At 51.7% G+C, this 12,500-nt stretch overlaps 1 protein-coding gene across 3 annotated transcripts in view; it reads left to right on the top strand.

Moving 5' to 3' along the window:
- Rbp6 (RNA-binding protein 6) overlaps positions 1-12,500 on the top strand; it is a 282,622-nt gene that overhangs the window by 241,980 nt on the left and 28,142 nt on the right. For all 3 annotated transcript variants that reach the window (XM_025302182.1, XM_025302181.1, XM_011147257.3), the window contains one exon: positions 367-450. In XM_025302182.1, coding sequence (XP_025157967.1) covers positions 367-450 — 84 coding nt within the window. The remainder of the gene's footprint in view (positions 1-366; positions 451-12,500) is intronic.

Below are 12,500 nucleotides of genomic sequence, written 5' to 3'. Positions count from 1 at the left end.
CTACTACTACTACTACTACTACTACGTTCAAGTCAATCATTCGCTGTTCTCTACCTAGCGACTGTTTCAATCTCGAATCAACCCAATCACGACTCTAACGCATAACAAAAAGCCATAGTCTCATAAGACACAGGAGCGAAATGAAATTAGACTCAGGAGACGATCGAGCGAGGAGAAGCCTCGCGCTCTCGTCTAACGCAGGCAAAACGCCCTTTGCAGAACTTTGCAAGCTTTCGCGTCTCCCACGGATACGTGAACCGCGAACGATCGCGCGCCGTCTCGGCCGCCGAAGGGTCCGAGGAACAACATGCGAGTCGCTCAGCAAGTAACGAAGAGTGCTAACGAAGATCTTCCTTGTGTTCGCAGGTTTCCCAGCGGCGGCGTACGCGGCATACGCGGCGGGCCGCGGCTATTCTGGGTACCCTAGTTTCGGATTACCCTACCCGACAGGTAACCACCTTAGCCTTAACCACCTTAACCACCACAATGCGGCCCACATCGCGCCCCTGAACCTGAACTTGAACCTCATACAGGCGCAGCCCGCGCCCCACCATAACCCGCCCACCCCGACACCGCTCTTTTACCATCCCAATCTGGACCTCTACAACGCCATGCCTCTGTGAACTAACTCGCCGACTAACGGTACCGATCCAAGCTGTGCGCGCACTCTAACCCATCGCTACACGCTAACTGATCATTGTGCTGTCGCTTCGTCCACCCGATCCCAGCGCGACGGGAAAGCGTGTCGTGACGCGATCGCTACGTCGGCGGGCGAAAGGTAGCCCCGCGATCTCGAGGAGAATTCGGAGGAGGAGGAGGAGGAGGAGAAAGAGGAGGTGGTGATATTCGGGCGGTTCGGAAGCGTGGCAGGACCACGCGATAACCTCGAAGTCCTCGAAGATCGCGCGTACCTCGTCGCGAAAAGTCGCCAAGTTTCCGTTCGGCGATACGAACGGCTTCGCCGTAGCGAACAGGACGAACAGGACGACGGAACGGCCGGAACGTCGCAACGGCTTCCGGCCGAGTACACGTGCGTGCGTGCGTGCGCGCTCGCGTGTCACGCTGTTTCTCTCTTCCGTCGCACGGCGGAAACGAGAGAAAGGACGATGAGATTCCTGCTTAAAGCGCGGACGATCCCTCTTTAAAGCACGGCGAGCCCCGATTTCGCAAAAGTTTTCTCTCGCACAAGGCGTCTCTCACGACGACGCGGCGACGGCGGCGCGGCGGCCGTAAGAATGGACGAGGGGTGAGGAGAGGAGAGGGTCGGCGTGGAAACGGGAACGGGGCGAAAAATGCCGCGCCGTGAGAAACTTTGTCTGGTTACAGGATATTCGGGGATAAATTATTAATGTCGAGCGGTGTCAGCTCGCCGACGCGATGGCTCGCGCTCGGCTGCAATATCGACTCCGCTTCGCACTATGAGAAAGTTTGTACATTATTGGAGTGCTTATTCGATACTTGTCGCGGTGTTGGTTTCGCGTATTTTCTTACAACGAGAACACCGTCGGGTAGCAGCCGGCGACGGCGCGGGTGAGAATCGTACAAATCGATATAAGTTACTATATCGAGGCGCTCCCGTCATTTAGGACTTAAGAACACTAAAGAGAGATTTGTTACCCTGGAGATACGCAGAGCGCGAGCGAGAGAGATAGAGGGGAGAAGAAGAGAGAAAGGAGGGGAGGGGGAGGGGAGAGTGGGAGGAGAAAGAGAGGAGTGTTTAGCGTTGCTGCACGCACTTTTGCGTATTAATCAGCGAGACGTTCGATAGATTTCACGACGGCAGCCATTATATCGTATTATTTTTCTACAGTATTTTTAGGTGAAATATTTTTAAGGAACAATGGGTTACGTGGGGTATAAATAATCTATCCTCTTTTATTCCGCGGTAGACGATAAATCACCGGGTGTTTGCGAAAAAGTGGCCGCTATCCGTGTATTCGGAATTTATTGAGCTATTGTAGCTGCAGTGTACTATTGACTCTCTCCATTTCTCTCTCTCTCTCTCTCTCTCTCTCTCTCTCTCTCTCTCTCTCTCTCTCTCTCTTTCCCTCTCTCGGGCTATAATTTTCAGAGAATTTGAAATTCCGAAATTATTTTACGCGCGATTCGCGGGAAACCCAGACGATCTGCATAGGAGGGAGAAAAATACACATGAATTATACCAATTATACGGGGACTCACCAAACTATTCGAACGATTTCATTCAATTTATAGTGAGTTACCGTTTCGAATATTTTGGTGAGCCACTGTATATAAAACCAATCATTCCTTTCAATAACGAATGCATCCCAATAACAATCTCGATAAAAGCAAATATCCAATCAATGTCCGAATTCATTGGAGTAAATGCCACTAAATACTGAAATGGTTGCTGAAAGTTATTAGAAAATACTTTTGCTGCATAGCGGATTGTAAAATCGACATTCTCTATTTTGCGCGAACGCGCGCGCGTGCGTGCGCGCGCGCGTGGCGATATTTTGAAAATACGATGTCACCAAAATTGAGTCCGACAAAGCTGTTTGGCTCGGCCAACGGGTTGTGAAATCGATCGCGATATAAAATGTGCGGAGGGAGTTGGGTAAAATGTCATTGTTGATATCTGGCAGGGGTAACGAGTACGTATCGATTGACAATGATACGCGGGAGAACCGCATCGCGGTCCACTCAGGCACACATTTATACACACATACACACACACACGCACGCGCACACACACACACACACACACACGTACGCAAACACACGCGCGCCCTCACAAACACGTCGCGGCCGTATGCCCGCCATATACGTAGCCATCAGCGTACATATATGGTTATAACGATTAATAGGATATCCCCGGAAAATAAGCACATCCGTCTTTCGATATCGATCGATTGAAATCGGAGCGGATGGTAGCTGCCGGGCGTATCTTTCGAGGTCAAGCCTTCTACTTCACGTCGCATTCGCAAAATGAAAATCGCGGATGCGCGTTGCACTTGGATTAGATTCGAGGAGATGCCGTCTCTATCTCCATTCCGTTCCGATGCGATATTGCGATTGCCCGTAACGCTCGATTGACCGAGATAAAGAATAATCGATCGTTAGCTCGCCCTCTCGCGAATCATCGGGGACCCTCCTGTCCTCTCTTATCCATCTGTTACGAACAATGTGTGTGTGTGTGTGTATGTGTATCGCCATTTCTACAAGTTCCATGTGAGTTTTTAACGATATTAACGGGGCGGTTATTTAGATTTTCATCGATATATCGATTTGTTATTATTTCGTGAATTATTGTTTGATTTTGTTACGTCGAACTTTTAAACGAAAAATCCGCGCACACCCGATGTAACGAATACGCGTTCAATAATATCGAACTCCGCAGCGGCGCAACAAAACCAAATAGTTGAAGAGTAAAAGCCATTATGAAAATAAATAAAAAGCGCACGACGGTGGCGCTTTGATCGTTAGCGCCAAACAAAATGTCCTATTAACTATTTTTCAGGCCATTTTTTCCGCGCTGCGCGATGAATCGCTGCGCTCTTACAAAGAGCACAATTTTACCTGCATAATTATGGCCGAAACTGATTTCCAAACGACTAGCGAGATAATGACGATCGCGCTTCCGTTCCGCGGGCCCCTCGAGAGCGCGGATAATTTCCTTGTCGGTGGCCGATCACGTAACGCAATTCGTTTCGGCTCTTTAACCGCGAATCAATGCGCGGGCTTGGCCGCTGCATTTTTCCGGGAGGTCACACTCTTCTTCACCCTACTCGGCGTCAGTCGAGACGTCGCGCATGTGATCGCTCGTGCGTGTTAACGCTCGTCCCCTCCCCTCCCCACCGCTTAACCGCCTGTTAAATGTACGCACGTTTTGTTCCGCGTGTTCCACGAAAGAGGCGATTGCGATCGAAGCCGTGCGCCCTTCTACCCTCCCCCCCTCCCCGCTCTTTCTGTCGATAATTCTAACCTTTGCACGCGGTTCACCGCTCTTCCTGTGTCAAGCATGTAAAGCGATAATAACGCGTCACGTCGTTAGCGTCGGACAAACTGCGACCGTTGCCCCGTCACGATCGAGATTAATTAACGCGAGAGATAATATCGCGCTCGCGCGGCGATATCGCGTTAGATTCGCCGAGGATGCGTCAGGGAAGTGGCGAAACGCACGGCGACGATGACGATGACGACGGCGACCAACGTACCGTCGAGGTATCGTCGTCGTCGTCGTCGTCGTCGTCGTCGTCGCCCTCGTCGTCGTCGCTCTCGCCATCGGTAGTCCACGTGCCGAAGTACATCGATTCTCGAAACAATAGGCGCGGGTGGGAATTGGGAACTCATAAATAATGTATAATGTTTTTCGGACGTTGGCCCATCCCCGTCGAGAAACCTTTCCCCAGCCCTTCTGCCCGCCCCCTCGCTCCCTCGCTCCCTCCTCCCTTCGTTTCTTCCTTCCTCACACACCAACACGATCCTCGTCTTCCTCCAGAGACATCCCCGATGCTTGCAGCATCGTTTTCAATTTCCCTCGGTACCCGCTACTTAACGCATTTGAATAACTTTTCGGGAACAACATTCTTCCCGCGCCCGCTCCTTATCGAGCTCCCTCACCCTCGAGCCTTACTTAGCCCGCTTGTGTGTCTTATTGCGTACAGTTCACGAGGCATGGTGGTAGAAGGAAAAGTGGATACCATCCCCGCGATGATTGATCGCCGTAGAGGAGAACTCCTCGCCACCCCCCTTAAGTCCACCAACTATCCGCCCACTCACGCACCCCCTCCGCCTTCCACCCCCCTGCCTTCACCTTACCAGCACCCCCGTCAATGTATTCCCAATGTCCGAAAAACATTCGTCGGTTAAGTCACCCTCTCCGCAAACACAGGAGAGCGGGGCGATCTTCCACGCAAGAAAGGATCCCCGACATGGGGTTGGAAAGATATCTCTCTGGGCCGCGCGAGGGGGCGGCGCGACGACGTGTACTCGCAGATACATACATATACATTCGCTTCGCGGGGAACTTCTTCTTCTTCGTCTTCGACGAGGCGGAGGGAGGGGGGAGGGGCGAAAGGGAGGGCGAGTCTTGCGCTGGAACGTTTCCGAACTGCAAATATTCCGTCGCCTTCGAGAGAAGGCAAACGGCGGCCGCGATTTAACGATCGTCGCCAGGCATTCGCCTTCGCGTCACGAAGCGCGCGAGAAGAGCGCCGAGCGGCGCGGCGCGGCGCCGACTGAATTCGCGCCGACATTGGTAAATACTGGGACAATTTCTCGAAGAGACTCGCGAGTACGAAAGGGCGGGAGACCGCGTCCCGAAGATTCAGGCTTTCCGCGAGAGTCGAGTCTCGCCATAGATAAGTAATTATTTTTCCCACTGTGTCGTGCTCCAGGTCACTCCAGAGTTCACTCTCCGAGTTTGCTCTCCTCGTGTTACTTTCTCGTATATTCTCGTCTCGTATCCCCCTTCCTCCCGTGAAAGCTTCACGCCAAGAATCATCTCGTCCGTCTAACTCGATTGTCGAAGCTTGAAAATCGCGGATAAAGCTCCGTTGTTTATGCCAACGCTTCGGTATCGATGTCGCAAAAGCGCTATTACTTTTGGAGAATATCAATTCTTCTCAGATACGTCAATACACGCCGCGGTGTTTCGAATAAAATTCTTACGTCCGCGCGCAGTCTGAAACAACATTACAGTGACCGTCCGGAATTCCGAACGCGACGATGTTAAAAATACAGGCGAATGTGACGAAATTGTTCCTCCGGCTCTTGCCTCCCTCCGAATAATTCAATATATATGAAACGCCAAATGCGTCAGCCCAACATCATGCAGCGAATTTGTTCTAATTAGGTCGTAAGTTTCCGAAGAGCCAGGACGTAGCTTTCGCCGGCGGTTTATTTACTAAATATTGACGCAGCACGTCAATCTGTCTCTGTTACCTGTCTCACGGCGATATAGTGCTTTCTACCAGCTAATGATTTAAAAAGAGAAACAATCTGCGCGAGAGAGATTATCTATAAACGCGACGTCAATCGATGTTCGTTTCTACGTTTGCGCGTCCTGCAAAACACAATCAAATTACTCAGGCTTTAGAGCGAGAAATTCTTTTTCCGTTCACTCATTACGTTTACGTGACCACGGGGAGGGGGAGTGCCACGACTTTCCTGATGCAACGTATAACTTTGTCGAATCCCGAGTAGGACACCTCTCCTTTCTCTCTCTTTCGCTACAGCGGGAATGCGACGAACGAGGGGCATCGGTCTCGCAGTTTGTCGCCACGGCGCGTTGGCTTCGTCCGGCTAGACGTCCGACGAAGCTCGAGCCGGTCTATCGTCCAGAACCTTCCTAGTGACCCGGCGATTTTGGTGATACTATGCTCGATCGCCGAGTCGAGCACGCGAATGGACGGGGTGACGTGGTCGTGACGTGGCGGGCGGCGCGTCACACGAAACAGTAATTTAAAGAAGACGAGCGAACGGAGTGAGAGACTATACAGGGAGGACTCAGGGGCCTCATGGTAGTTTCAGGTGCCTTGGGACTACCGCCCCTATCGGCAGGAGAGACGTCGCTGCACGGCTACTCCGCGGTATACAGAATCATTCCCGAGCAATGAAACGCCGAAAACGCCGGGAGAGCCGACAGAGGGAAGTCGAACGGCGATGTTAGGAGGGGAGAAAAACGCTTAATTTTCGCGAACGACGCGAGACCGATCGCGGTAAAAAAGCGGAAGAAAAGAAGGGAAACTGGAAGGGAAAAAAGCTAAAGAAGCGCGTCTCGGACGAAGGCGACAAGGGAAGCCGAGAGCTCTCGGGAAACTTATCGACCCGCTCCTTTTCGCGATACGCGCTAATAACTCCTTGCTCGGGTAGAGTTCGTCGGTCCGGTCGCGAGGCGAGAAATAAAGGGCCGAATCTTTTTAGCCCGCGTGACCCCTTTCTTACTTTACGGGGGAATAACGAGCTGCGCGTCTCCATATTTTTCCCGGGATAACGCTGCTTGAGTAGACAGCGTAATAACGACGACAACGACGACGGCTACGATTACGACTACGACTACGGAGGAGACGACGACGACGACGGCGACGGCGACGGCGACGAGGACGATTTCCTCTTAGAATGCAAACGCGATAACGAGCTCCTTCTCTTCGTCGCGCGAAGAAGCGGGTAGTCCCTGACGCCTCATTGGACATCAGTCGGTTTTTCAGAGAAACTCTCTCCGAGAGTACGCTTCTCCTTTTCTTTTCGTCGGCTTACTGCTTCGTCCTCGTGCACGGCGACTTGGCGAGAGTATGCCAGCCGCTTGCTCCTCCTCGTCGCTCCCGCTCGCGCCGGATGTACGAGGATCGATTCCATTGTGCATACGCAATGCATGAGGACCGAGACTCGATCGTACGAGCGCGGCCGGAAAATCGCACGCGCGCGCGCGCGCGCGGATTATCCCGACGGCGAAAACCGGTCGAGGGGGAAGAGCAATCACGTGAAACTGCCGCGTACATTGTGCGCGGGGAATGATTTGTTATCCGCTTATTGTCCGATTAATGTACGTCGATATGTTATCAATACAATTGTTCTCTCGGATTTTCATTTGTGTTCTTCTCCTCTGCTCTTTCTTCCATCCTGCGCGCCCGCGACTTGCGCGCGCCGCGAAAAGAGAACCTCGCGCGTTCGACGAATAAGGACATAAATAATTATTGTCGCGCGACTGCGACACGTGAGAAAAACCAGTCTCTCGCGACTAGACACGCTCGACACGTACACGGCGTACGGGGAATAATCGATGACACTTTTGATACCGCTTTTCATTCGACAACGCGTGACGCTCGCGAGAGCTCTGGGGCGTTTCTGTTTGGAGAAAGTACAATAGATTTCTTTATGGCGCACGTGCCACATCCTCCGTCTCGCGCGCGCGCGCGCGATCTTTTTACCTCGCCGAGAATAATACGCGACAGCGTGTACTTAACGGCAGTTCACAAAATTATTCTATCAACTCCGCCTCTCCCCCTCCCCCCTTATCGCAGGTGCGTAGCTTACATCACTCCGGCGCGCTTCTATTCATCGCCGCGTTATTATTTATTACCCCGGCACCGCCGCGTGTTTCCGATAGCGGTATCGATCGTCCTGCCAGCACGATCGATGGCACTCCTGCGCGAAAACACTCCTGCCCGAAAATCCGGGATATTTCTACGTGTACTCGCGATTCGGCTGCAGAACGAGAGAAAGAGAAAGATAGGAGGGAGAGAGAGGGTTAGCGGGGGCGAGAACGTTTTACACGCTCGCGATTCGCGTACATACACGCGAATCGAAACTCAGTCCTTTCATCGGAGACCCGGGGGCCGCGGAGGGCGGCAGGCAAGGGCGACGGGGGGGTAGCCGGGCAGCTGCGGCGAAGCGGAAGGGTTGCACGAGAGAGACGCGGGGGTGGCAGAGGCGCACCGTCGTATTTCACAGTCATTACCGTAACGTGTTACCGTGCGCGCTCGTTGCGCCACGCAATAAATCGTCGGTTACCGTTACCACGGTCGTTGGGGGGTGGTTGGGAGGGCGCGAAAGGGAGGGGGGTTATTGTGGCGCCTCGACCCGCGCTACCATGCCGGTGCGTTTCTGCTAACCTGCCGTTCGCTACGATCGCGACCTCCTTTCCGATTCTTCGCGCACGAATCTCTATCGTTTTTGTTCGCCCTTCGTCCGGCGCGCATCTTGACTTCAACTCCAAATCCTGATTGATTTCGTGCTGAGTACCAGCGCGTCTCCCACGTCAGTCCATCTGCCGCGCCTGTCCCGACTTGGAGTAATTTTTTAATCATATTTTGAATATTCTTTTACGTACGCTTCGCGTATTTCTATCTGCGGCCGACCCGCGCGTATGATAGTTTTAATATGAAACGCGCTACACGTTGGGTTTGTAAAATAATTTTCTCTCTTACGTGACGGTTATGAGAAATATCGTATTGTCCGCTTTTTTCATTTCTGCTCTCTCTCTCTCTCTCTCTCTCTCTCTCTCTCTTTAATTCTCTCGGATATACGAATTTAAAACGCACAAACGTTTATTATACACGTGCTATTTTATTTTAAACAGATATCGCGAAATATACGAGTGCGACGTTTCCGCAGCGCTCGCACGGTATCTTGTTCCCTTTTTTCCCCTTTTTCCCTTCAAGATTGCTAAATTTCTCTATGATATGCGTCTGCCCGCATCTTTCATTTCCGCGCGGATACCCGCCACTACATCCGCAGAGGAGCGTCGTCGCGTGGCCCTCAGACCGCGCGATTGCTCCCAATACTCCACGAGTTAATTCCGCGACAAGCCCGACTCGCGCCATTTTCGCGAGCACGTCATTACGTTTCGTCGCGTTGCGGTGACGGATTTTTGCTTTTCCTCTCTTTTATTTCCGTTCTTCGCCCTTCCCCGCCTCTTCCTCCTTTTTTTTTATTTTCGTCCCTGGCCTTTGTTTCGTCCCATCGACGGCAATGCACATAACTCCCGCGCTTTCCGCTTTCTCCCTTCCGTCGTTTCTGCGCTTCGGTCTTTGTTCGATGCGAACAGCCGACCCGCTTCCATTCGCGAATTCAAGCCGCGAGTAGGTGCCGCCGGAAATAAAACGCGACGAACGGGCGTCGGGTCGAGGGGTGGGACGATTTGAATTTCGATTATTCTTGCGCGAGCGCGCCCCTTACGCGCGCGATGCTGCAGTTTCCTGGCGAATGCGCGCGGATCGATCGCGCGGTTTGTCTTAAATCTCGACCGACCGACACGGGGGGAATGCGAATCTCGCCGAGCGACGATGCGACGATGCGACGATGCGACGGTCGCAGCTCGCGCGTTAACGAGGAACATCCGGCGAAAAAGGCGGACGTGCGGCGTGTTATTGTCGGTGTGCATAAGCGCGAATTTACGTCGCGCGCGTGTGCATTTATTAGCCGTAAAAGTCCCGCCGAATACGAGCGCTTTATTGCCACGTGAATATGTTACTTGTCCATTTTCCCTTCTAATCATACACACACACACACACACGCACGCACGCACGCACGCGCACAGACACACGTACACACACGCGCACACACACGATGAATTCTGTGAATATATTAATTACAAGAACATCCGATGGATTAAAAAAATAAAGGAACAAAAATATCGCGTACGAAAATATGCAAGCGACATTTCGATTCGCCGAAACCGACGTTGATGTTTCAATGCAATATCCTCGAGCGCGCTCTCTACGCGCAAAGTCCCGGCTGCCCGGCACACACACACGTACACACACACACACACACACACACACAACGCGAACTCAAGAACCCTTTACGACTCACCGCGAAGAAATAAGCTGCATCGATCGGGATGATTCTGTAGGGCGTAGGATTAATACTCGATTCCTTCGACCCCGTGATATCGGGCGAGAAAAGCTCCCTCTCCTCTCCCACGTTCACGCGCCGCCGGGAGATATATTTTCTATGGCTCGTAACTATCGTCATATATAATATATATATATATATATATATATGTATGTATGTATATATGTATGTATGTGTATATTATACATATATGTACACATATATAAAAATATAAATATATACACACATAAGCCGTTGTACATATCGTTCATACCGCGGGGCGAGGCTGAGGTAATACGTTATAGCTTAAGGAAAACCTCGACTCTCCGCGCTAAGAATCCCAAATATCCGAAGCTTATATATAACGCGTGCCGTTTCCGGAGATTTACGATATCGCCGTCATGCTAGAGACACATATAGTATATACGGCGGCACCTGCTCGCGCCCGTAACACAAATGCAAACTCGCCCTCGCAGCGGAGTTGCGTACAAACACTTGCGAGCGCGCGCGCGCGCGCTCGCTCGCACGCCCGGGAGCGCACACGAAAGTGCTCGAGAGATTTCGCCCCGGAAATGCACTGGGTCACGAAAGTCTACATACGGCCGAGGAAGCTTCAAGAAAGTGTCGGAACTGATATAGAGCCCCGTGCATTTTTGAAGCATCTCTGTCTCGGGAATAACAAATTGGTCTTTCCCCAGAAAAACACACACACACACACACACATTCACAGCCGGGGAATATGCAGAAATAACGGCGCAGCGATATCGTTAGCGCCTTGTCGTTTCGCTTTCCCGGCCGAGACCGGCGATTGCCTCGCGATCTATCTTAATTTCGCATATTTCGGTGGAAAAAACGAGACGTTCCTCCCCGTGTAGATTCTCGCTAGATTAAAATACTTTCACGCATTTGCAGACTCCGTGAGATTAAAATACTTTCATGTCCTTTTTTCTTCTTCTTTCTTTCCTGTCTCTGCAAAGATATTTAAAGGCGCGCGAAACTTTCTGTACTTGCTTTCTTGCACGTCCCCGAACGAATCGTGCTGTGCAAATGCGTCTTCATTTGCTACGTCCTACACCCCTCCTCGACACGCTTTCAGAATTACACTTTGTACATAGGCGCGATATTGTACAGACACGTATTCACGTGTGCGTATATAAGTCTAAAAAAATGATATTATATACATAAATATATAAATATATGGTATACGTATACAGAGCGGTTGGTGTAAAAAATGAACGTTGCTCATGCTTGTTGAAAAACGCGAATCTCGTGAATTGTCGGCGAGATGTCACGAATTTCTACGATCTCGGCGATCTCAGTCGCCGCGCACAGACATGGAATCGCCAGGATCAACGTATTAACGCGGCGCTATACGTCGGACCGGTCTTCGGTTGCTCGTTGTTAGCCTCGAAATAGTTTTGTACACGAAACGCATCCGCGAACCATGACGTGAGCAGCACACCGCGATACTTGGTTCAATGCAAGTTACGCAATAATTCGCCGGGCCGTGAAATATTCGTCAGACCGTAAACAAAGGAAAGATCCGTCTGCTGAACGGGAGGCGCGGCGCGCACGCACGCGGGTAATCCTCCATTTCAATGCAAATTTTTCACCGATATCATTCAAATCGATTCAACGCGCAAATGTGACGAAATTGTAACCCGAGATACCGGGCCGGAATTTTCGCTCGCGCGAAAGTGCTCCGCGATTTTCGCGCGACGACTTGATCAAACTATGTACATTATTCTCACGGCTGCAACATCCCCGCGCTATTCGCGCGAACACGTGCGCGTGCGCGCGCGCGCGCGCGCGAATGGAAAAAGCTACCGTGCGGAGTACGCGACGTTCGTCGACCAACACCAACGCGTTTCTATTTCGAAAGACTCAAACCCGTCGCACTGATACTCCATTTCCACGCTATCGGTCGCTATCAGCCGCATAGCGTCGGTAAAAAGCCCGGCGTCGAGCAGTTTCGCCCGCTCCAGCGAGCGCAGCTCGCGCAATGGTAATCTCATCTCCGATTCATTTTCGTCACTTGGAATAACCTTTCGCTGTCGCGTTAACGCGAGTCGCACGACTTTTGTCAGCTCGCACCGACGCGCGTGTCGCGAGAATCGTCGGCGCTTTCACGTGCCGTTAACATCGAAAGGTTAATCCGAGGAGGGTGCGTTCGTGTGTCTTCTCGAAATCGAGTCGCGAAC

The sequence above is a fragment of the Harpegnathos saltator genome, unplaced genomic scaffold (assembly GCF_003227715.2).
Source record: "Harpegnathos saltator strain DR-91 unplaced genomic scaffold, Hsal_v8.6 scaffold47, whole genome shotgun sequence".
NCBI lineage: Eukaryota > Metazoa > Arthropoda > Insecta > Hymenoptera > Formicidae > Harpegnathos > Harpegnathos saltator.
This window is presented reverse-complemented; position numbering and strand designations above follow the sequence as displayed.